This window comes from Pelodiscus sinensis, chromosome 28 (genome assembly GCF_052426305.1).
Source record: "Pelodiscus sinensis isolate ZL-2025 chromosome 28, ASM5242630v1, whole genome shotgun sequence".
Lineage (NCBI taxonomy): Eukaryota > Metazoa > Chordata > Testudines > Trionychidae > Pelodiscus > Pelodiscus sinensis.
Window position 1 is genome coordinate 14,220,652 of NC_143079.1, and position 23,789 is coordinate 14,244,440.

The 23,789-nt window shown below is 53.6% G+C and overlaps 1 protein-coding gene across 11 annotated transcripts in view; it reads left to right on the forward strand.

Moving 5' to 3' along the window:
• TET3 (tet methylcytosine dioxygenase 3) overlaps positions 1–23,789 on the forward strand; it is a 163,695-nt gene that overhangs the window by 121,179 nt on the left and 18,727 nt on the right. For all 11 annotated transcript variants that reach the window (XM_089773819.1, XM_089773823.1, XM_075910902.2 and 8 more), the window contains 2 exons: positions 7,260–7,350; positions 18,741–18,834. In XM_089773819.1, coding sequence (XP_089629945.1) covers positions 7,260–7,350; positions 18,741–18,834 — 185 coding nt within the window. The remainder of the gene's footprint in view (positions 1–7,259; positions 7,351–18,740; positions 18,835–23,789) is intronic.

The window sequence follows — 23,789 nt, forward strand, 5'->3', positions numbered from 1 at the left end:
AGGTCAGATTAGATGATCACGGTAGACTCTTCTGGCCTTGGGGGTCTATGACTCTAAGGTGGGGTGGGCGAAAGGGCGGCCACAGGCCTGATCCCGCCTGCAAAGTGGGTAAATCTGGCCCGCCGACGCCCTGCCGCTCCCGGGCCAATCAGGGCCTGGGGACGGGGGAGTACACGAAGTCTCCCCTGCCAGCAACATGCGGTGCTTAGAGTTAACCGCCAGGGTTAACTCTAAGTGCTGCGCTCCCCTTGCAGGGTGGTGGCAGGGAGCGAGAGACTTCCCATGCCTCTCCTGCCCCCAGACCCTGATTAACCTGGGGGCGGGGGGAGCTCGCAAAGTCTCCGCCTGCCATCGGGGCGCGGGCACCTAGAGGGAACCACCAGCTCTTCTGAACAGCTGTGGTTTTCCGGGGGGCGGGGGCAGAGACTTCACACACTCCCCCACCCCTAGGTCAATCAGGATCTGTGGGTAGGGAACCAGAGAAGTGTCCTGGCCCTGCCCCTTCCGGGGCAGCCTGGGACCGCTTCAGAAATTTCTAAAGAGGCTCCCCATCTAAAATGATGGCCCACTCCTGCTCTGAGGTGAAGCTTTGCTTTGAGTCAAGCCAAAGGAGAGCTTGAGATCAGAATTCAAACTTAGGGTGAATATGCATAAATCTCCCCCAAATCCTCTGGAAGCGGAAATGATGAAATTGGTAAAGATGCAGCCTTCTTCCATGCAGGTGCTTGATCCTTCTCGAATACATTAGGGGTATTCTCGAATACAGTCCAAAATAGCAGCATTTGTTTTGCAACAAAGTGAAAAAGATTCTTCTCAAGTCTGTTGACTGCTCATTGGGATCATCTTTGACAATACTCCCGGCAGTGCACAGGTCAAACCTGTGATGCCAGATGTAATGTTGCTTCAGATTGGCCTTTTTGGTGATTTGGCTGGTAATTGTGCTCCGGAAAAGGAAGCAATTTGCAGCCTCTTGTTTAGAAACAGGAAACGGAATTTGGAGTGGTACCGATTTCTTGACGAGAGGGAGAGAATTATGGAAGTTCTTTCCTGTTCTTACTAATCCAAATGCTTTGGCACTCCTCACAAATCCAGAAAATGGAAAGTATTTTGTCTTAGGCTTTGGGGAAGGTAAATCTGTTTGGAATTCAAGTTATCCTAATAGATCCAGTACCAGGGAACAATCCCCACGAGTTGAGTTAGATTTTCTCGTCTTGCCAGCTGGCATGTTAGGTCATTGTGATTGATAAACATTGTCTTGGGTCACATCTTTATATATTTTTGCTATTACATTTTCATCCTGAATAGCTCTCAGTGCTAAAAAAGGCTTTTCCCCCTTGCGTTTGGGCACCATCAGTTTTGGAAAAGCTGAAGAAAGATCATAAACATATTTCTGTTCAGATTAGTTGTAAATGTATTTCTATTTTTAGATGTTTTGAGTGTAATCTCATGTAACCATCATCTGTTCCTGTTTATATCTATCTGCATGTCTATCATATTCTCCTCTTCTATCTAATCTGTCTTTGTTTATTTCTCTCTGTCTTTAAGATTTCTCTCTCGTTTTTCCAAAATATCAATCGTTGCAGTAGCTAATTGGTGCCCTTTATGGTGTCACTCGAATTTACAATATAAATTGGGTTTCTCAATTTAAAGTAAGAAAACAAATAATTTAAAGCAGAAGGATGGTGGCTTGAAAATACTTTTTTGGGGAGGGAGGGGTTGGTGGTGGGAAGATGATAGTGAAATTCACAGTAAGAGATGCGATTCCTCTTTCACTTGCAGACGTGCAGATTGAAATGGTCACCTTGCGGGGAACCTGATGTTTTGGCAAAACCAAATTGTTTCTGGCAAAAAGCTTTTAGGGCCTGATTATTTGGGCACTCAACTCCCTTAAAAACAATGAGAGTTGGGCGCCTAAATACCTTTAAAAGACAGCCCCTAGGCTTGGACTGTACTACAAAGATGTGCCGATGCCAGCTGGCTTGCCTTGACCTGCTAGGGCATGTGTCTGCACTGAAACTTGTCTCCTGCTGAAGGAAGTGCCCCATCACGCTAACACAGCAGCACCTCCTCAGACAGCGTTGACTCATGCTCAGCATGCTGAGGGTAACACAGCATGGCTGTAAATGCTGTTTGAACCCAACCCATCTCCAGCAGCTGTCTCCCAATGCCAGACACTGATCACTCTGGGTACTGTTGTTAATTCCATTGCCCGGGGTCACAAAGACCAGAACCCTCCTCCCACCAAAACCCTAAGGGTATATCTACACTGCCATTCTAGATCGAACTAGGGTGGCTAATGTAGTCATTCGAACTTGCAAATGAAGCCCGGGATTTAAATATCCTGGGCTTTATTTGCATGTTCCCGGGCGCCGCCATTTTCAAATGCCCCGTAGTTCGAACTAGCTGCCTGCGGCTACACGCGGCACGGGCTAGGTAGTTCGAATTAAAGCTCCTAATTCAAACTACTGTTACTCCTCATTGCAGGACTACAAGACAATGATGAGGAGTAACGGTAGTTTGAATTAGGAGCTTTAATTCGAACTACCTAGCCCGTGCCGCGTGTAGCCGCGGGCAGGTAGTTCGAACTACGGGGCATTTGAAAATGGCGGCGCCCGGGAACATGCAAATAAAGCCCAGGATATTTAAATCCCGGGCTTCATTTGCAAGTTTGAATGACTACATTAGCCACCCTAGTTCGAACTAGAGTGGCAGTGTAGACAGACCCTAAGAGTTTTTGACATGCCTTTCCTTGGTTGTCCTGCTTGGCAAGCACACCTAGCATCTCTCCAGTGTTGTGCACAACTGCCCAGCTTACTGTCTTGGCTACACAATCCAAACATGCTCTGACCTGGGGTAGACGGTAGCTATTGGCTCTCCTGGGCCTGTGGGAAGAAGAAGCTATGTAAGCACGCCCATGGACCAGGCGTGGAAAGTGGAGATCTACGAGCATATCCCATGGAGGATGCAGGAGAAGGGGTATGGCAGGAATCAGCAGCCGTGTGAAAGTGAAGGAACTCTGGCAGGTATACCAGAAGGCTGGCAAGGTCAACAGTCCATCCAGTGATGAGCCACAGACCTGCCACTTCTATAAAGAACTGCACTGCAGACTTGGTAGAGACAGCCCCCTACACACACCCGGGGCACCTCGGAGGAGCCGGAGACAGAGGCTCCTGGTGTGAACAGCAAGGAGGAAGAGGACGGAGGACACGCAGCCAAGAGGGCCAGCTGTGCTGTGAGCCAGGATCTGCTTGAGACTCCACTTGAGTCCAGTTAGTCCCAGCAGTCGAGCCCAAAGCAGGGGAAGGAACCTCAGGTAAGGGTGTAAATTGGATTTCCCATTACGGTGATGCAGCAGGCAGTTATAAACACGGGGAGAGTTTTCATCACAGAAAATATCTGACAAATAAACAGCGCCGGTGTCCCTTCAGCCTACCAAAAGCACAGTCAGCTCTCGTTCTGCACCGGCTGAGCTGGGAGTCCAATCTTTTCATGGCGCTGCCAAGGTGGCATGCGCCTCCCTTAACTAGAAACGTGGATGTTGGCGACGTGTCTCCGGTGATCAACCAGCACTTGCGTGCATGGCTATCATTCCGCCGGTTTGGGAACTCCATTGCTGCAAATCCACTATGTACTGGATATAAGAGTGGCCAGACTGGGGCAGACCAAAGGTCCCCCCCCCAGCCCAGTGTCCTGTCTGCTGACAGCAGCCAATGCCCTGGAGGGAATGAACAAAACCTGTGATCCACCCCATCACCCATTCCCAGGTTCTGGCAAACAAAGGCTAGGACACCATTCCTGCCCACCCTGGTTAATAGCCATCGATGGACCTATCGTCCATGAATTTATCTAGCTCTTTTTTGAACCCTGTTATAGTCTTGGACTTCACAAAATCCTCTGGCGAGGAGTTCCACAGCTATAACTCTGCCCTTTCCTGCTTCCTCCTGACTGGCCATAGTGGCTACCAACCCACCTGGGTTTGGTATCCAGCAATTGCACACGACTCGCTTTCTCCCACTGCTGGCTGGGCTTGAGACCCATGTCCCATCCGCCTGCTGGACAGGTGAATATTACAGGGGTTCTGCCTTTGATCTTGTGGGCTCATGGTCGGGATTTCTAAAGGAGCTTGGGGCGCGACTGGTTAACAACCTAAGAACGTCCCAGCCTGCCTCCTCTGGTGCCTTCACTGGCTCCCGCGGCTTCCATTATCTGTGCTGTGCAGATGAATCCTGGGCCTTACCTCCGACAACCCTGGGACCTCACCCATCCTCCAACCCCGGGCCCCACTCATCTATGCCCTGCACCTGGTCTAGTCATTTACTGCGGTGCAGAGGAGTCTGATGCTACCAGGCCGCTTGGTTGTGGCACACTGCACTGGTATAGAAGGCTCCGCGTGGGGCAGGAGGCCACGTCCCAGAGCTTCTGATCGTTCCTCCACATTTCTCTCCTCCCTTGCTCGTCTCTCTCGCTTTCCCATCTCCCAGGTGTCACGCCGGGGTCTCTGTGCAGCTGGACTCTTGCTCCGTTTGGTCCCTTCCCGTCCAGCGTCATCACTCGCTGCCTGTCCGGCGCTGTGCCCGCTGCTCTTACTCTTGGCTCGGGTGCTGGGGTCCTCCTGGAGTGGGCGGAGTCGCCCACATGTGACGCTGGTGTACCTGAGAGAGGAATCGGGCCCGCGCCCAGATAACCGACTCACGTTGGTGTAAAGCAGGAGTGACTCTATTGTAGCCAGTGGATGGGATGCTCAGTTGGTGTAAATGGGCACAGCTGATCTGCAGTGGCTGAGCCTTTGTCCCCTGGGAGTTACTTTGGCGTAAAGGGGTGTAAACGCGCATCCTTACCTCTCGGCCGTCCCCTTGTGCCCTGCTGTGGGATTGAAGGGGATTTCGTTCCTCTGCCCGGATGGCTAGCCTCAGCCAGTCCCTTCTCCCAAGCCCCTTGTTGGGATTTCTGTGGCTCAGATCTCCAGCCAAGCCACACAACAGTTCAGTCCCCTTCTGGGGGGTTCAGCCCTGTACAAAACAAGGCTTGTTCGCTCCTCCTCACTCAGGGTCAGCTCCTCCCCCTTGTCAAGTGACTCCTCTCCCCGTCCCGACCCCTGACTCTTCCCTGCTGGCAATTCAATCGCTATTTAAACTAGCCTTCCACCCCTCCTGGGCATCCATCTCTCTCTGGGGTCTTCATAGGCCCTGGCTTGGACTGCGCTCCTCTCTCGAGCTAACCCCACTCTAGTTGCTCCGCTTTCTGGCCACAGTCAAGCCCCACTTTGAAAGGAAGGGACTTTCTCTCGTTCATGTCTCTGCTGCTTGGACAGCCTAGGTCACGGCCTCCTGGCTCAGTGGGGGAAGAATCACCTCCCAGGTGCAGAGCCTCAGTAGTCTGGGTCTTTCTCTTGCCTTACCCCCACGGGGGCTGGGACTGAGGTGAAATAGCAGCTGGGCAGGGTAGATGGCTTTGTGTCACGGCTGCATTCTCTGCTCCCGTCTCTCCCCAGCTTCGCATTGATCCCAGGAGGCTGCAAAGAGAGGGAGAAAACCTTCCATGTGGGCCAGGCACTGGGGCAGAGAATATAGCAAACTGCTCTCCTGCTGCCCGGTTCATCGGTGATTCCGAAACCTGCTGCTTTTCTCCCCAAATAATCTGGTTTATCAGCCTTTGCCAAGCAGTCCTGCTCCAACTGATCAGAGGATCATGATGTGATGTCTCCAGGCAGGGCACTCCGGCCCTGTGTGGGGCTTATAGCTGCGTTTGCATTGCTCACCCCTGTTGTGGCCTGCCAGGGGCTGGCTGGCCAAGAGCTCAGGGAGTGCCAGGCCCTGTCTGCTTGGTGCAGTGACTGCCTGGCTTTGTCGTCGCATCTGGGGACAGGGGCGTGTGCATCTGGTTCCATTGCACACTGCAAGATTCACCGGGCGGGACTCGCTGCAGATGGGAACTGTCAGAGCGGCACCGGTTTCGGTGGCACTTTGCTGATTTGCACCAGCTGGGGATCGGGCCCACTGGGTCCAGTTTCGGGAAAAGGGGTGGATTTGCATGGACCTTTCCCACACAGCTTCTTGCAAAACAAAATTCAGTGAAATGCACCGAAGCAGCTTTGCTCCCTGGCGCGTAGAGCAAGCGTCGGGTGCGCTGCGGGCAGGTCCTGCCAGGCATGGCTGAGAACGCATTGAGCAAAAGGGAGGGTGTTTTTGACAGGTGGTGGCTGTGTGCTAAGCAGGCACACCTCTGTTTGCTAAGGGCTAGATTGTGCTGCCTTTACACGTTAGGCAATGCCTTGTCCATCAAGGAGCCCGCTGAAGTCACAGGGGAGAAAGTCTCTACTAATGCGGAGGTGGCAGAATCTCACAGTGCTGATGTAGGAAAGGTCTGTGCAATGAAGGCCTCGTTACTTATCAGTGTGACCTTGTGGCTCATACCCGAGGCTAGTGCTCTGCAGATCCGTGTTCCATTCCTGGCTCTGTCGTAGGTGGCTTAATATCTGTGTTCCTCCCCCGCTGTAAAGTGGGGGTAATGGTGCCTCCTTGGGTGCACTTGGATTGCAAGCTCTTTGAGGCGGGGGCTGTCCCATTGAGTGTCTGTACAGCACCTAGCACGGGGGCCTGGGTTTAGGGGAGGACCTCTAGGTAAAGAAACAGTAATAGCAATAACTTTGTGCGCATGGCCAGTGTTTGTCTGCTCGCTGGGGCAGCAGAAGCCTTGCGCTTGCTAGTCCTGTAGTCCCGGAGAGGGGGCTGCGCGCTGTTCCTTACTGCGCATCGTGGCCAGAGCGCTTCGGCTACGCATGGAGTTCATACTAGGACTGGCTGTTGCTCTTTCAATTCCTGCCTTGCCTGATTGTCAAGTGTGGACAAGCCTCGGGCTTAGTCTGTGCTTAAAACTCCCATCAGTGAAGCTTTGGCTCTCCAAAGGGTGCAGAACCCACCCTCGAGCGCCATAGCCATGACAGAATCCGCAGTGAGGACGCAGGTAGGGTGACAGAAGGATGCTTCCACCAGTGTAGCTGCCTCTGCTTGGGGCGGAGCTCCTACCACGACACCCAACCTCCGCCTGTGGGGTGCCCGGGCCCTCCGAGCAGCCAGCTGCAGCCGTGCAGACTCGGTGATCGAACTGACAACGTCCAGTGAAGACACTGGGGCCGTCCTGATTTCACGCAGGACGTGTATTAGCCTTCGGCTCTGCCTGGCACTGGGTTCTGGAGAGGGGGGAGGGGCCTGGCACCAGTTCAAATGAAGTAATTTTCCCCTCCCCCTTGTTTTTCCTAGAACAAATAGTGGAAAAAGATGAGGGACCATATTACACCCACCTGGGATCAGGACCAACGGTGGCATCTATCAGGGATCTCATGGAAGAGAGGTAAGTCCCAGAGGTTTGCAACAAGTGAGAGGCAGAGTAAAATCTGGCTCTGTGCAGGGCCCTGTGGAGGAGGGGATATGCTGAATGAGTGCATTCCTGAGCATCCCCGCCCCCCCTCCACAGCTGGGGCTGCTCACTTCTCTGCCCTTCCTAGGACCCCCTGAGAAGAGGGGGGAGATTGCAGGTGCTTTCAGTGCCCCCTGGTGGTCAGCTGGCCACCAAGGCCCTGTGTGAGGGACCGTAGCAGCAGCCCCCCACGTGGACTCTCACCCCAGGCATCTTCCAAGCTGGCTGGGGTTGTCGCCCAAGTCAGAGGCTGATCTGGGCAGCTCAGCGTCCTGCTCTGACATGGGGTTTGGCAGCAGGGGAGGGGCCGGGCCTGTGCCAGGACCGAACAATTCCTCCAATTTATCCGGCACAGCTAGGCTCTTCTTCTGCAGCAGGCATGCGTGTCGCCTCGGCCCGCCGCTTCCCCTCCAGCTGGCGCGCAAATGGGAAGCTGAAAAGCCCCCCCCCCCGCTCAACTTTCGACATGTGTTCTACGAGGGCTTGAGTTCCGCTGCCTTGGCTGCGTTATCCCGGGGTGGCGATGCAGGACGGGGCGTGGGGCTACCACTCTCCCTGCAGGAGTTCCCATGAAAGTCGTCTGAGATTGTCTGGCTTTCTCAGCAGTGAGCAACTTTCCCGGGTGCTGCAAGGGTGTGTCCGCACTGCAGATGGGAGTTGGGACTGCAGCCCCAGTGGACACGCCTGAGCCATCTCTGATCTAGATGGATGGAGGTGGGGGGCGCCCCAGTTTGTACCCAAGCTCCCTGTACGGCTGCTCCTGGCGTTTCGCTGCTGCTGGCACACAGCCAGGGCAGCAGCTCCGGTGCCGGAGCGGGCCCTACATCGCTCTGGCCTTGCCCAGACCGGGATTCAGAGTTGGGAAAGGCGATAGCTGGCCTCATCTGCCGAACGGGCTTGAGCGCAGGTTAAGGTAGCCCAGGGAGAGCCCCGGTGGGGACTGGATGCCTGTGGGAAACCACACTGGTTAGTTCAATTTGCTGCAGGGAACCGTTCGGGTTTGGTTGGCCAAATGGCTTGTGTTGCTTCCCGCAGCCAGGGCTGGCAGGGTTCCCGGCGACGCCTGCGCTACCGGGTGCATGTCTGCATGGGACGCCAACGAGTATCACATGACGAGCCGTATCGTTTGCCTCCCGCAGACAGTCTAACAGCTGCCAAGCTCAGCAGCCGGCCACGGGCCAGTCAAAACCTTTCACAGTTATCGTTGCTCATGACTGCGGTTGAGTCGATGAAATGGGCAGTGGGAGAGACCCGCGGGTCACCAGCCTGTCCCTCTGCCAGGGCAGGATTCTTACCGGCAGCTGCGTTCCAGGGCAGTCCAGGATTTTTTGGGGGGTTGTTTTTTTGGATCAAGCATCAGAGCTCCCATCCTGTCCTCTGGGAAGCCTGTACCGTTCCCTGGCAGCCAGAGCCTAATCTCCAGTCCGGGAGTCTGGCTGTGGCAGGCTCTGTTGTTAATCGAGCTTGCTGTTAGGAAACATTTTCCCCTTTGCTCAATTTCATCCCACAGTGCAGGGCCCTACTGCCCAGTGCTACTCCCTCTCCTGGCTTGGTTATCGCAGCCTGGACATACTGGTGCAACCGAGTCAGGCCCACGTCCTCCCCTTGGCAGGCTGAAACGGAGCAGAAGGGACTTAGGAGGACGGAAGCATGTTCCCTCAGTTCCCTGGCCTAGTTGCTTCTCAGCAAAGTTAAAAGCAGGTGGGGCTGCCTCCATTTCTGAGAGCCCAGTGAGTCACTGGGGGGCCACGGGCTCAGCAATAGGCCCTAGGGTGGAGCACCCAAAATCACATGAGGAAACCCTCAGCCATTGTACATCCCCACCATGGAGGGGGCTGCTGGCAGCTGCTTGGGGAGCCGTCTGTCCCAGCCCCACCAAGGGTGAGGATGTTGGACTTGGCAGGGATGGGGAGATGTGCTAAACCCAGGACTGGGAACTCGGAGTAAAATCCTGACCCCATTGCAGGGCAAACTCCCATGGGCCCGGACTTCTCCCTGGGGCGGTTACTAGCCAGGGGGAGGGAGGGACTTTGCAGCAGCTCTGCTCCCGCTGGATCCTGGACTGTTCTGGGGGCCAGAACATCCCCTGGCCCAGCCTGGCTGTGGCAAAGCCCAGAACCCTGCTCCAGGCCTGCTCCTATGTTAAGCCTTGGGAAGTGGGGCAACATAACACTGCTCTGGGGGAATTTCTCTCCCAGCCTGTTGCAGCCGGGGGCCCCTGTATGCTGTGGGGGTCGGGCTAGATCCCTGCCATGGTGTTTAACTCGTGGGGGTAAAGGAGCTGGCAACTTACCTGCTTGTTCTCCATGGGGCAGCGTGCAAGAATATGCCTGCAGGGGGAAGCAGGAAATGGCAAAGAAACACGTAGACAGGTGGAGCACAGATTAACTGGGCTACACCCCTGAGATTGAGTCATAGGTGCTGAGTCAGCCAGAAATACAGCATCATGGGATTACGTCACCAACCCTGAAGGCATGGTGACTCCTGGGGGAACAGGCGAGCGATGGAAAGGAACCCTCGACCCCCATGGGGAGGTAATTACCGACAGCACGTGAACGCCCTCAGAGCCAACAGGTACTGAACACACCTGAGGGGTGTTGACCGACCTCAGTTCCCATGCAAGTCAGTAATGCTTGGCAGGATTGGGTCCCTACTGAGATCGTCCTGTGCCTCAGTTTCCCCATGTTGACTCTGTCCAGAGGGTGTCATGAGGCTGATGTTGGATAATGTTTGCGAAGTGAATTGAGGGCCTTGAATAGGCGGCATGACGCAAGTGCAAACTACTTTAAAAAGTAAAATCAACAGGCTTTGTTATTTCATGTTCTCCGTCTGGGCTTGTGGGAATTACATTTCCTGCCCGTCAGCCTGTGCAGTGAGCGCCCCCTGTGGATTCCGGAAGCTTTGCAGTGAAGGGAAATAGAAATTCACCCGCACGGGTTCCGCCGATGGTCCTTTCGCAGCTATGAGGGGGAGTTTTAAGGGTGTTTTTACACCTGCCTGTGCTTCTAGCTCAGGGGAGCCAGCATTTGCCACTTGGGGATGACATGAATGAGAATTACACATGCCGAGCCAGGCCAGGCACTTGGTTGGGGGCAGATCTGGAAGAACTGCATGGACACCGGTGGCTATTCACCGGTTCAGCTGGGAGCACGGCCGGGGCCGTTGGGCACCATCGAGCTTTGAGAACCCCCTGCCAGGGATCCCAGTGTGCGCCAGGGTGTCTGAGCTCTCTCACTGACGGGGCTGGGTTTAATTCAGAGATGACTGCGGAGAGCTTCTCTCCCCCTTGGCACTGGGGCCGGATTTTCTCCAGAGCGCCGTGTTGGTCCTCACTCAGCTTCTGCTGAAATCAGTGATAAGGCTCCCGTTGATCTCTCCCGAGATGTGCAGCAGAAAGTTTTGGTCCGTCGGATGCCCCAAAGCTAGGGTCTAAGATTTGGGGCTGCAAGGTCCTGTGTAGCTGACGTCCCCACCTCACCCTGGGGAGCCAGATGGAAGAGCACCCAACTAATACTGGTGAGTTAGGCGATACAGGAAGTACCGCCCAGATTGGCCAGAGCAAGAGAACCCTGCAGCCACCGCTTTGGCCAGCAGCAGCTATTTAAAGCAGGATGCCGTCCCAGGGAGCCATCTGAGCCTCAAGGCAGATTCTAGCTTACTAGTGCTTCTGACCCCATCTGTAACCCCAGTTTGCTTCCAATTCCTGCCCTTGGCCCAACTCCGCTCCTCCTCTGTTCTTGTTTCCTGACTCAACTCGGCTGCCTTCCACCAGAGGACACGACTGGTCTGCCTGCTCCCCCCGGCCCTCGCAGTCATGGGCGTGGACGGGGGCCCGGGGAATTCAAAGGTCAGCTTGGATATTGCCTCCAATTCTGAGCTGGTGGCCTGAGAGGCTGACAACACAAGTCCCTGGGCGCTCCCCTGTTCCGCCTGGAGAGTGACGGACCACAAGCCCCGTGGGGTGTTGATGACCATTCTCCCGTGTAGTCTGCAGCGCCTAGAGCAGTCTGAGGGGTTTCCTCCTCAGCCTCCGGGGTCGTCCCCCCCGAGATGCCAGGGCGAGCTCTGGATTTGCCATGTGCCGTTACTAGGAAAGCGATGTGCTCTGAGGCGTGTCTCTCCCTTCCCCCGAGCCCTCTTTGACGTGTGTTACGGGGACAGCGTCTCTCTCCAGTCGGCCTGAGGTAATGGGCAGGTTCACGAGGCGTGTGCTCCAGCCCGGGGTCAGCAGTGCCCGGCGCGCATGCCGTACGTGGCATGAAGTTGATTTTGAGTGGCACATACAAGGAAAGCTCACGGCGGGAGCTCAGCCCCTCCCCCCCCGCAGGCAGGGAGGTGAAGAAAGCAAACTCACCCCCACCACCCTGAGCGGGCCACAGAGCTACACATGGAGGAGGGCTGCCCCCCATGGAAAAGTCCCACCCGCTGCTGGGCATCCCCTCGGTTGCTCCCGCGGGGCAGGCTGCGGATTGGGTTGCGTGGGGCCAGGGACGGGTTCTCGTGGTGCGCAAGCGGCTGGCGCCTTCCCCAGCAGCAGCTTAGGCTACGCCAGGCTCGGTGGCAGTGGGAGGAGGTGGCCCTGGGGCTGAGGACCTTGAACACACAGGACGCGGGTGGGGGCTTGGAGCCCTTCAGGGCTTTGCACCCGGGGGACTCAGTCTGGGGGGAGGAGCTGAGCTGCTTCAGTGCCTGCCCCCCGTGGGCACCATGGACCAGACCTCAATGGGACTCCGCCCCCAGCAGGGCTGGACACCCCGAGGTCACCCTCCCGCCCACTCCTGCCTCCCTGCCCCTCCATTTCCCTAGACCCCCCACCCTGAGCCACCCTGACCCCAGCCCTGTTCCCAGGGGCCCCTGCCCCCCATCTCCCTGAACCCCCTCAGCCACTCTGCCCCCCCAGCTTTATTCCCGGCCCCCCATTTATTGACATTAAAAAGTACGAGTGGCCCACAGATCTGTAAGTAGAAGTGAGTAAGTTAAATCTTGGCACGCCACTTTGGGAAGGTTGCCGACCCCTCTCTAGCTGCTGCTGCGATTGCTGTCTGTGTTCCTCATGGCTGAGGGAGATGAAATCCGGTCCAGGAAATTCTCATCCACCCTGGAGATCAGGAACATCTGAGCAGAGGGAGCCAACCAGTGGAGAATTCTTCGGGACAGAGGCTATTCCTGCCTTTCGGCTCCGTCTTCTCTTGCTGGGGCCGTTTGCTTTTAGTGGCTTTCAGCTGAGAGAGGAATAACGAAGCGGGTCGATCCTCGTCAAGGGAATGGCCAGCCATTCGATTTGCTTATTTGTTGGCTTTTCCTGGAAGTGCCCATCATCGTGTGATCATCAGGGCTAGAATTTTCAGAAGTCCGCTGCCCCCGCCTGTAGAAGTCCGTGTGACCTGCAGGGGCTCAGTACCTAGGAACCTAAGGGCTGATGGGGAGGGAGTGTGGTCTAATGGGTAGAACCCAGGTTGTCAGTTGTCTGATGGATAAAACAAAGCCTTGGAGTCAGGATGACCTTCTGTGTGGCCTTGGGCATGCTACTTCACCTCGCTGCATCTGCTTATCCATTGCGGGCGGAGGCAGTGCTTTCCAGGCTGGGGGAGGGGCGTGAGTCATCAGGCAGTGTGGATCTGAGATGCAGGGCGGGGTGTCAGCTCTTTGGGGGCAGGGACTGCCCTTTCACCCTGTGTCTGTGCAGCGCCTGGCACAGTAGGCTGGAGTCTAGGGGCAACCACAATAACTCCTAATAGGTTCCTGCTCAGCAGAGATGTGCTGCAGGATTGCTCTGGCTTCCCACGGTTATGTTCTTGCACGAGATGGAGCTTTCTGCAGTATGGATCCTTGTAAGCGTGTCTAGGATTTCACAGCTCTTCCTCTGCGGTGGGGATAACACTCAGCTCCTCCTGTTCCAGAAATGTGAGCTGCTGCTGCTTGGGCTAAAGCAATACAGGGCCCAGAAGAGCAGTCCGGATGCCTTCCCATAGAGGGCAGTTTGCAGCGATATCTCATCTGCATGAGTAACAGCTTCATGTTGAGCTAATATCCCATTTGTCGACAGTGGGAACTGCAAAAGGGTGCAGGTTTTTGACCGAGCCTGGACACTTTGCAGATTTTTCTCTTCTCAGATGCTGGGGGTCATTGGAGTTTGTTGGCATTGCCTGGGATTTCAGAGGAACTGCCAGGCTACGTCTGACTCATTCTGTCCCTGTATCATGTCTCAGAGGTGGCCTGGGCCATATGCTTCAGAAGAAGAAGTGAGAATCCTGCAGCAGCAAATATGGGATCATCTGCCCTCCACATTTGGTCTTATCCTGACCTCTAATAGATTTTTGTCTGTTACTCAGTTTTTGGCCTCAATGACTTCATGTGGCAGTGAGTTCCACAGGCCAATGGTGTTCAGTGGGATCTAGGCACCCAACTGCCATTTGTGCACTTGAAAATTTTCCCCAGAAGCAGTGTGTATTGCAGATGTAATGAGCACGTCAGCTGAAAGTATTAGTAGGTAAAAGCAGGGCCCTACCAACTTCATAGCCATGAAAAATGCATCACAGACCATGAAATCTGGTCTCCACTTATTACATCTGGGGGATTTTGTGCCCTACAATATACACATTTCACAAGGGAAACCAGCTTTTCCCAAACTGGGGGTCCTGGTCCAGAAGACGGTTTGGGGGCCTTGCCAGGTTATTTTAAGGAGGGGGGGTCTCAATAGTGCCTCCCTTCTGCGCTGCCTTCAGAGCTGGACAGCTGAGACTGGCTGCTGTTGGCTGGGCATCTCGCTCCGAAGGCAACACCCTGCCAACAGCAGTGCAGAAGTAAGGGGAGCCCCACCCTTACAATAACCTTGTGATCCCCCAAGATTCCTTTTTTGGGTCAGGACCCCGCTTACAACAGCGAGAAATATCAGATTTAAATGGCTGAAATCATGAAATTTACGATTTGTAAAATCATGTGAACATGAAATTGACTAAAAGGGACCACGAGTTTGACAGGGCCCTAGTTATAAGCTATGACTGTAAGCAATGTATTGACCTCGTTTTTATGTCATTATTGTAGTCCCTAGAGACCGACCTAGAATGGGGCCCAGTTGTGTTAGGTGCTGTGTATACACATAATAAGAGACAGGTCATACAGTCCCAAGAGATAAGGCAGATAAAGGGTTAAGGGCCGGGGAAGGGCAGAGTGGTTAGTGCATTGCAAATAATGTTGCAATTTTGCAGTTGATTGCCCATTTATTAAAACATTCGGAGTGTGTCTACACAGCAGCGTTCTTTTGGAATAATAGAGTGCGCGTCTACGCTACAAACCTTGATTTCGAAATAAGGTCGAGCTGGAGGACTCCTGGTAACCCTCATTTCATGAGGAGTAAGGGAAGTGGAAGGAAGAGTGTTCTTCCTTCGACTTCCTGCTGGGCAGACAGCGCCAAAAGCTGACTTAAGCGTTGCAATTGACATAGCTGAAGTTGCGTCCCCGCAACGTAGACATACTCTCACTGAACATGTATTAACCCTTTGCAAACTGTTTACCGATGTCCCCTCCTCAGAAAGTCTGACTGAAACACAGTCGAGCCAGCTGTTTTTTGCCCCGGTTTACCTTTTTCTGCACCCACCCTGCTCCCTTCCCATCACAGGTTCTCAACATCTGCCCAGCCTCTGAAGCGCCTGCCTGTTCTGCCGGCACGAGGCAGCATGGCCACAATGGCCATGTGTGTGTGCGCTCACCCATGAACATCAGCCGGGGCGTGGGAATCCTTGTTTAAAAGTGTCTCGCTAACAAAACTCTGCAGGGCTGTGCGGGACGGCTCTCTTCCCCTGGGGGTGTTGGAGAGTGCTGGCTTCATGGGGAGCTGGTGTCGTTAATTAGTGCTTCCAGAAATGAGGAGAGTGGGAAGATTAATTTGTGCTGATTAGCTCCAGCGGAAACCCAAGGTTGCCATGATCAGTTGGATGAGTGTGTCTGAGAGGGCACCGGGCCTGTGTGCTCGAGGAGGGAGGAATGAAAAGGGACAAAGGGGCTTGCCCCGGTGTAGAGTGGAAGGAACTCCACTGTACCCATGGGGCAGGATTTAGCACTCAGCCCCACTGATCTGAGGCCTGTGGGGTAGGACGGGTGTGAGGGCAGAATCAGAAAGCCCTGGGGAGCATAAGGGAGGGTGTGGGCAGGGACTTCAAGTGGCCTCCCTCAAAATTACTTCCTGTCCCAGGCTGTGATGAAATGGGCTCGCCTCTGGAGATGCCTCCAGGGTGCAGAATGTCTCAACGTCCGTCCATGCTTGGAACATACTCGGGGTGACTCATCTGTCCTGCTGCCCAGGCTGCTGTAGTCATGCTCTGTTTTTAGTGGGGCTGCATTCAGGAGTGTTACCACGGGGCTGGCTCTTGAAGCTGGAAATCAGCCTCCTCCTAGGCAGCGGTGAAAGTAGCTTAGCATGTCTTACCGGTGCGGTTCTAGTGCAGCCTGGGTCCCTGCCAGCTCCTTCCATAGCTCCCTGCTGGCTTTTGCTCAGCCAGCTCTTGCTGGAGCTGTGCACCAGGGTGCACCCACGTCGTTTCCCCTCTGCATGTAGGTGCAAGTGTGGCCGTACCCAGAGTGTAGCACACGAGCATGAGAGGGGTAGGACACAGCTCCCTGGGGATAAAGGGTTGTGTTGCCAACCAGAGTATGGGGGGAGGGAGTGGACGCTCTGCAGAACTTCTGCCCAGCTGCCGATCACTAGTGCAGGCAGGATTTGCGCAAGTGCAGCACAAGTTGTCCAACTGCCTCTATGGCTCAGAACCCCTGTGCAGACGGGACCTCAGTTGACTTCCAGCCGGGTGGTTTAGGGTGGGCTGGGCTGTAGCAGGGAAGCACTTGGATGCAGAGCAGCTGGGATGCATGGGGTGAGCCATGCCCTTGCGGGGTCATTGGGGTGTGTCCAGCTCCCATCCCAGTAACAATAACAAGGGATAGAGCACAGTGCACACTTTACCAGCCCCTTGCAGCCGAAGCTGTGGCCGGGCACCTAGGATTGGCTCTGTGGTGTGCGTTGAATCATAGAATAATAGGACTGGAAGGGACCTCGAGAGGTCATCGAGTCCAGCCCCCTGCCCTCAAGGCAGGACCAAGCCCGTCTACACCATCCCTGACAGATGTCTATCTAACCTGTTCTTAAATATCTCCAGAGAGAGAGATTCCACCACCTCCCTTGGCAATTTATTCCAATATTTGACCACCCTGACAGTTAGGAATTTTTTCCTAATGTCCAATCTAAACCTCCCCTGCTGCACTTTACTCCTTGTCCTGTCCTCAGAAACCAAGAGGAACAAATTTTCTCCTTCCTCCTTGTGACACCCTTTTAGATATTTGAAAACCGCTATCATGTCCCCCCTTAATCTTCTTTTTTCCAAACTAAACAAGCCCAGTTCATGAAGCCTGGCTTCATAGGTCATGTTCTCTAGACCTTTAATCATTCTTGTCGCTCTTCTCTGTACCCTTTCCAATTTCTCCACATCTTTCTTGAAATGTGGCGCCCAGAACTGGACACAGTACTCCAGCTGAGGCCTAACTAGTGCAGAGTAGAGCGGCAGAATGACTTCACGAGTTTTGCTTACAACACACCTGTTGATACAACCTAGAATCATATTTGCTTTTTTTGTAACAGCGTCACACTGTTGACTCATATTCAACTTGTGGTCCACTATGACCCCTAGATCCCTTTCCGCCATGCTCCTTCCTAGACAGTCGCTTCCCATCTTGTATGTATTGAACTGATTGTTCCTTCCTAAGTGGAGCACTTTGCATTTCTCTTTATTAAACTTCATCCTGTTTACCTCTGACCATTTCTCTAACTTGCTAAGGTCATTTTGAATTATGTCCCTATCCTCCAAAGAAGTTGCAACCCCACCCAGTTTGGTATCATCTGCAAACTTAATAAGCGTACTCTCTATCCCAATATCTACATCATTGATGAAGATATTGAACAGTACGGGTCCCAAAACAGACCCTTGCGGAACTCCACTTGTTATCCCTTTCCAGCAGGATTTAGCACCATTAACAACAACTCTCTGACTACGGTTATCCAGCCAATTATGGACCTTTAATCATTCTTGTCGCAAGGCAGTGGGGTTTTGTTCTATGCTGGGGGAAGGTGCTGGATTGACCGCCCTGCCCCCCAGAAGTCTTCAGCCCTGATCTGGAGGGAGGGTGCGAATAGCTGAGACTAGCAAGAGGCGTCATTGTCGGATGCTCCTAAAGTGACGACCGGCTTGACTTTTCTAGCCCTGGCTTCTGCACTGGAAGCCCAAGCCATGTTTAACTGTGCGCTTTCGTACAGTACAAGGGAATCCCAGTGCTCTGATCGCTGAGCCCACTTCTGCCATGCAGATGAACCCCCAGCAGAGGAGCCGGAAGCTCCTTCAATCCTTGGCCTCGCTGCTGAGACCGCTTGGTAACACGGACAATTCTCCGCTGTCCCGAGAACCCCACCGTGTTTCACATGAGCCACGGATTAGCCGTTAGCTGGCTGCCCCGTGCAGGCTGTGCTGACTTGGATTTACCAGTAGCTCATCCTCCTGCTCAGACCCGAGGGTGTTTGCGTGACTGGCCTGTGGTCTTGCGCCCCTCTGATGTGCAGCCAAAGTCCTGTCCTCCTGCTCCTCCTCCATGCTGAGCAAAGTGAGAGAGATGAAAACAAGGATACTTGCCGGGAATTAACATAGCCGTGTGGTCTCCAGTCTTCAGCTCGTGGAGTCTGGCTAGCAGTGAGGGAAAGCCACCCACATGACCTGCTTGGCAAGCCTGGAAGAGCTGCTTCGTAGCTCAGAGAGGGGCTGCTCTGCTGTCACATTCGTGCAAGCGGCTGAAATTCAGGGATTAGAACGGAAGCCATGCACCAGCTGTGCCCCACTCTTTGGCGGGTGCAGGTGGTGCACAGGCCTTTGCACGTGGGGGAAATGTCGCACCTTGTGAACCACAGTGGGGAGCAAGCTGATTTCTGCATGGGGCAGAATGTATGAAACTAATGGCTGTGCGAGTGAAAAGAAGCATTGATGGTATGGTGAGCGTCAATCCCTGATTTTGCCTTGGCCTGCTGGGTGACCACTGGCAAGTCACCACCCTTCTGTGCCTCAGTTTCCCCATATGTAAAAAATAGATGATGATCCTGACCTCCTTTGCAAAACTTTTGAGATCTCAAGCTGAAAAAACTCTATCATCAGAGCTAGGAATTAATGTTGTTCTCTCTCCTTTCCTTCAGGCAGTCTCTTTTTCCTATCCATTCTGGCAGCTCCCTGAGTGCTTATTCTTTCATGGCATGTCCTTGCTCTTGCTTATACTAATTTGATGCCTTTTTCAACCAGGTATGGCGAGAAGGGGAAAGCCATCAGAATCGAAAAGGTCATCTATACAGGGAAGGAAGGCAAAAGCTCCCGGGGCTGTCCGATCGCTAAGTGGGTAAGTGCCAGCCGTCTCGGCCAAGAATGATTTCCCAAGTCTTCTGTCATCTGAGCGTGCTCTCAGAGTCGCCTTGCGCTTTGGAGCGATGCGGGGGGGGGGGAGGAGGGGATCAGAAAACATCTAATGATAGAGGTGCTCAGATCCATCATCATGGGCATAGAATAAACGAATGGAGGAGAGATGCAGAGAAGAACACAGTCCATCAGCAGGCGGGATATTTTTGTTGGTCTTACATTCAGAAACGTTAGAAAGCTTTCTCTTAACTCCGCTCCGTCTGTCTCATTTCATTTCATTTGTGTAATTTGCCCATCTGATCTCATTTATTGGCTCTAATTTATCTGTTGAAACTGATGTGATCTATTTTTTGTTAATCTGATCGGTATCTAATCTGTGCAATCTAATCTGTTTGATCTAAAACAGTTCTCTAATTTGAGCTAGTCTGTCTAATCTACTCTAATCTGTTTGAGCTGCGTTCATAATCTAATTATGGTGAGGAGGATGGTCGAAACACTGGACTGGCATTAACTGATCTCGGTCCAGTTTGTTTTCCATTTTCTCCAGTCCTCTTTCAGTGCGCTACCCTCCAGTTAGAAACAAATGATCGTCTTGATCCAAGAACCGCTGGATGAAATCCTAGGGCTGACGTTATGCTGTAGGTCAGACTAGATAAGCAAATTGTTCCATTCTGGATTTAAAAATTCAGTGAAGTCATTTATCTCTCTGGGTCCCCTCTTTGAAATGGGGATAACAGTGCTCCTTTTGTGAGTCTTCTCTGTTTCGATTGTAAGTTCTTTGCAGTAGTGACTGTCTTGCACTGTTTGCATGTATAGTTTAGTTGGCACTTCCAGGTGAGACTGATACAATTATTAACAATTCAATCTGCTGTAATTTATCTAGCTATTTGTGCCCCTCTTGTCACCATGGTATCCGGGCAGCTCTTCCCTCTCCTCTCTGTAGTGTGCCTCCCCATCTCCACTTATCCCTTTAACCACCATCCTCTCTTTCCTTGCCCCACATGGTCCTTCTCTCTGCCTGCAGCAGGGATGTAAAATCCCATTTAATTAGTTAACTGTTTGAACTTTATGTTTAACCGGTTAACCAATTAAACAGGGAACGGCCCTCCTGCTGCGGGTGGGGGCTGCTCTCACCCGGCTGCAGCACCTCCGCCTATGGCAGGCCCTGTGGGGCTAGAGCAGCCCCTTGCCTGTGGCAGGCAGGAGGCTGCTTCAGTCTCCACTGGTTAACCTTTCACACCCCTTGCTCGGAGGATGGCAGCCAGCTGGACATGGATTGGCTCTTCTGCGCTGTCCAGCAGCCACCGTGAAATGGTAAATCTGTACATGGGGAGGTCAGAGGAAACCAACCCATCTCCAGCGCCTGATCTCACAGCCAGTGACCTGCTCCGCAGGGCCATCCGCCGGCGAGCAGAAGCTCTGAGCGGCAGGGGAGACTTTCATGAGCGCGATGGGGCCTGTTTTTGTGCATCACGTTTTAGCTGTGCTGCGCCGGAGAGGCCTGCTTTTGTCCTGCTGAGTAGTAGCTGCTCCCACAGCAGACCCTGGGGAGCTCAGGGCATGCAGGGCTGTTACTGCGATGAAGTCCAATGAGCCAGTGTTAGGGTCTGGGTACCAGCAAAAGCTACCCATGGTGAGTTCCTGTTCCCAAGTTAGCTTGAATGCATCTAGCTGGGGTACCAGCGGCAGTGTAAACAGCACAGTCTGGACTAGAGAGCCTGGCACGCTCTGAAGTGCACCCTATCCTGTTCCACTGCTGTAGTCCCCTTCGCTAGCTGGATTGGGGTGGGGCAGCATGTGCACCTCTCTGGTTGTATAGCCCTACCCTCGGCTGATTCCAGAGAAGGATCAAATGAATTCATCAGGTTAAACCCTACCCCACGGGTTGCGCACTGCTGTGTTAGAACATAAGAACAGCCAGACTGGGTCAGACCGAAGGTCCCTCAAGCCCAGTGTCCTGTCTGCCCACAGTGGCCAGTGCCAGGTACCCCAGAGGAAGGGAACACAACAGGTAATCCTCTTGTGATCCCCCTCCTGTCACCTACCTCCAAACAAACAGAGGCCAGGGACACCATTCCTACCTACCCTGGCTAATAGCCATCGATGGACCTAACCTCCATGAATGTATCTAGCTCTTTTTTGCACCCTGTTAAAGTCCTAGCTTTCACCACATCTTCTGGCAAGGAGTTCCACAGGTTGACTGTGCGCTGAGTGAAGAAAAACTTCCTTTTGTTGGTTTTAAACCTGCTGCCTATTAATTTTCATTTGGTGACCCCTAGTTCTTATATTGTGGGAATAAGTAAATAACTTTTCCTTATTCACTTTTTCTACACCAGTCATGATTTTATAGACCTCTATCATATCTCCCCTTAGCTTCCTCTTTTCCAAGCTAGGAAATTCAAGCTGAGCTCCAAATCAGCTGCTTGGGTTTGGTTAATTTGCACGTGCCACACTGTACAGAACATCACCCGCAGGGATCTGTGGCTGGAGGTGGAATTCATGCCCGGGCCTGTGCTTCTTTGGGGATCCTGCTGCATTTTGCAGGGTCTCAGACATTTCCATTCTAGACACTGCTGAGCCCTGGAGACTGGAGAAGGCCAGGGGAATGCAGAAGTGGAGGAGGGGCCTGATGGGTGGACGGAGGGAGTGGAGAAGTCTCAGACTGTGGAAGAAGTTATGGAAATGGATTGAACCGTGTGGTGCTTTAAATAACACAGCCGGATTCAGATCTCATTGGCAACTGTATAATCCGGAGTAAATTTGCTGAAGGCAGTGGAGTTACATCGTGGTAGCTGAGACCAGAATCTGGCCCCATGTCCTCACGTGTAGAGGATTTAAGGGTCTGATTCATTCCTCGATGACATGTGTATAAATCTGGCTTAGCCCCTTCAAAAGCCACTGGAGATGCCTTGGGGTGAGATCAGAAGCAGCCCGACTGGTTTCTAGTGGCTCAGCCTTGGAGCTTGTCTCTCGGGGGTTACAAGGAAGTCGAGCAACCTAGGTCCTGCTAGGAGGTCCGGCCAAGTCGGGACAGTTCTTTGCAGTCTGTGTGTAAGAGTCCACCCGTGGGTGTGTCTCTCGCTCTGCCAGGAGAGGGACTGGGCCGAGCAGGTGTCCAGTAAAGGCCACATTGCCAGAAGGGCTGCACAGGGCGACCGGGGCACTTCCAGGATTTGTCTGAGCGTGCTGGGTGGAGACACTCAAGAGAGGCCGATAGGAGCCCCCGGGGAACATATGGCAGGAGATAACAGTGGCTCAACAGGGACCAAGCGGCACAGTGCCCTGGGCGGGGGCAGCTGGCTCGGGGTGGGGGTGGGGAGACGGGACGGGACATGAAGGACTTGAGATCGAAGGACAAAGTCGTTACAAGATCAAATCTGTTGAACAGCTGGGCCGTGCTGCTGGCCAAGGGGTCTCCCTAGGAGGCCTCGGCACATGGGCCCCATTAGCTGAGTTGAGCGGCTGCTTCTCAGCCCTTTCCATTGTGTTCTGAAGCAGGGAAGGTGCAGTCCTACCGAGGTCAGGGGGATGTGCCCCGATGTCTGGGGGCGGAGGGGGCGGGGCAGCTGTACTTCGATGTCAGGGTAGGATGCTGTGCAGCTGTACCCCGAAGTCAGGGGTGGGAAAGGAAAGTCAAGTTTGGATGTTATCCATGTCCGGGAGGCCGGCTCATAGATTCCTTTCAGAGCATTTTTAAACCCTTTTTTTGCTGGTGCGAGGGGACAGAAAAAAGTAATTTCTCCCCTGAGGTCCTTGCACTTTTGTGCGGAAACACCGAACCGTGCGCACGCACCTGTGTGTGGTGGAGATGTTCAGGATTCAAACAGCCCCAGACACTGCAGGTGGAGTGGGATGAGGGGGGGAGGGGGTCACTGGTGTTTCCATAAAACATGGAAACCTCCCCAGAGGCAGATGCAGCTGAAAGGCAAGTGTGTTTCCTTCGCCAGGACCCTGTGAGGGCCAGTCCTTGGCTCAGAGAGCTGGCTGGGGCTTGGAGCTGCTCCAGGAAGCAGTGCCGGTGTATTGGTAGGAAGTAGCTGCGTCACTGCTGGGCGGCTGCCCCCAGCCAGGTGTAGTTGCCGCCTTTGGGGTTGAGACGTGCAGGAGCCCTGGTGGCTCGTGGCGACGCTGTGAGGGGATGTGGGTTAGAGACAAGGCCGGGGGGCGTGAAAGCAGCCGGCGTGAGGAATTCCCCGCGGCCTGAGGCAAACAAGTGAGCGAGCGCCAGGATGTGAGAGTAGCAGCTTGTGCAACGGACCAGCCGAAGTGGAAGTGAAAGGCCGGGGCTGAGTAGGCCACTCAAGCCTTGTCTACGTGAGGGAAATTTTGCAGAATTTCCCACTGCTGCTAACCCCCGCTCAGCTCTGCAGCTGCACGCGCCCTGCTCAGAGCAGGCTGGCTAGATGGGTGGATCCTGGCTCCCGGGGCTCAGAGGGAGCATTGCTATTGATGTTGTTGTGGCCAGGATTGCACTCTTGAGGCTTAAAAGGCAGGGACCTGGGCTAGGGCACTCGCCTGGAGAGGGCAGAGTGGTGGGTTCAAGTTCAGACGAAGGCTTCCAGGATTGGCTTATGTATATTGATAGGGAGAGTCACACATTTGTCTCTTGCGCTTGGGGCCGCTGGTCTGTTCATTCCTCAGGGGAGCTTTGCCCAGGTAGGGACCTGTGTATTCTTCCTCAAAATGTTTTCCTCCCTCTCCCACAAAAAGCTAATCTTCTGAAACCTAAACTGTTTGAAGTCAGCATTGGTAGAGCCCTACGTGCATATAAAATTTGGATCTGCATCCAATGCGCCAATTGGTTAGATAATCACGTTACAATGTTAGGACTGGTTAGTTAAATGTAAGTAGAATGATTGGTTACGGGTTAGCAGTTGAGAATGTTACTGTATAAATTGGGGGCAAACAGGAAGTAAGTTGAAAAAAGGGGGAAAAGGA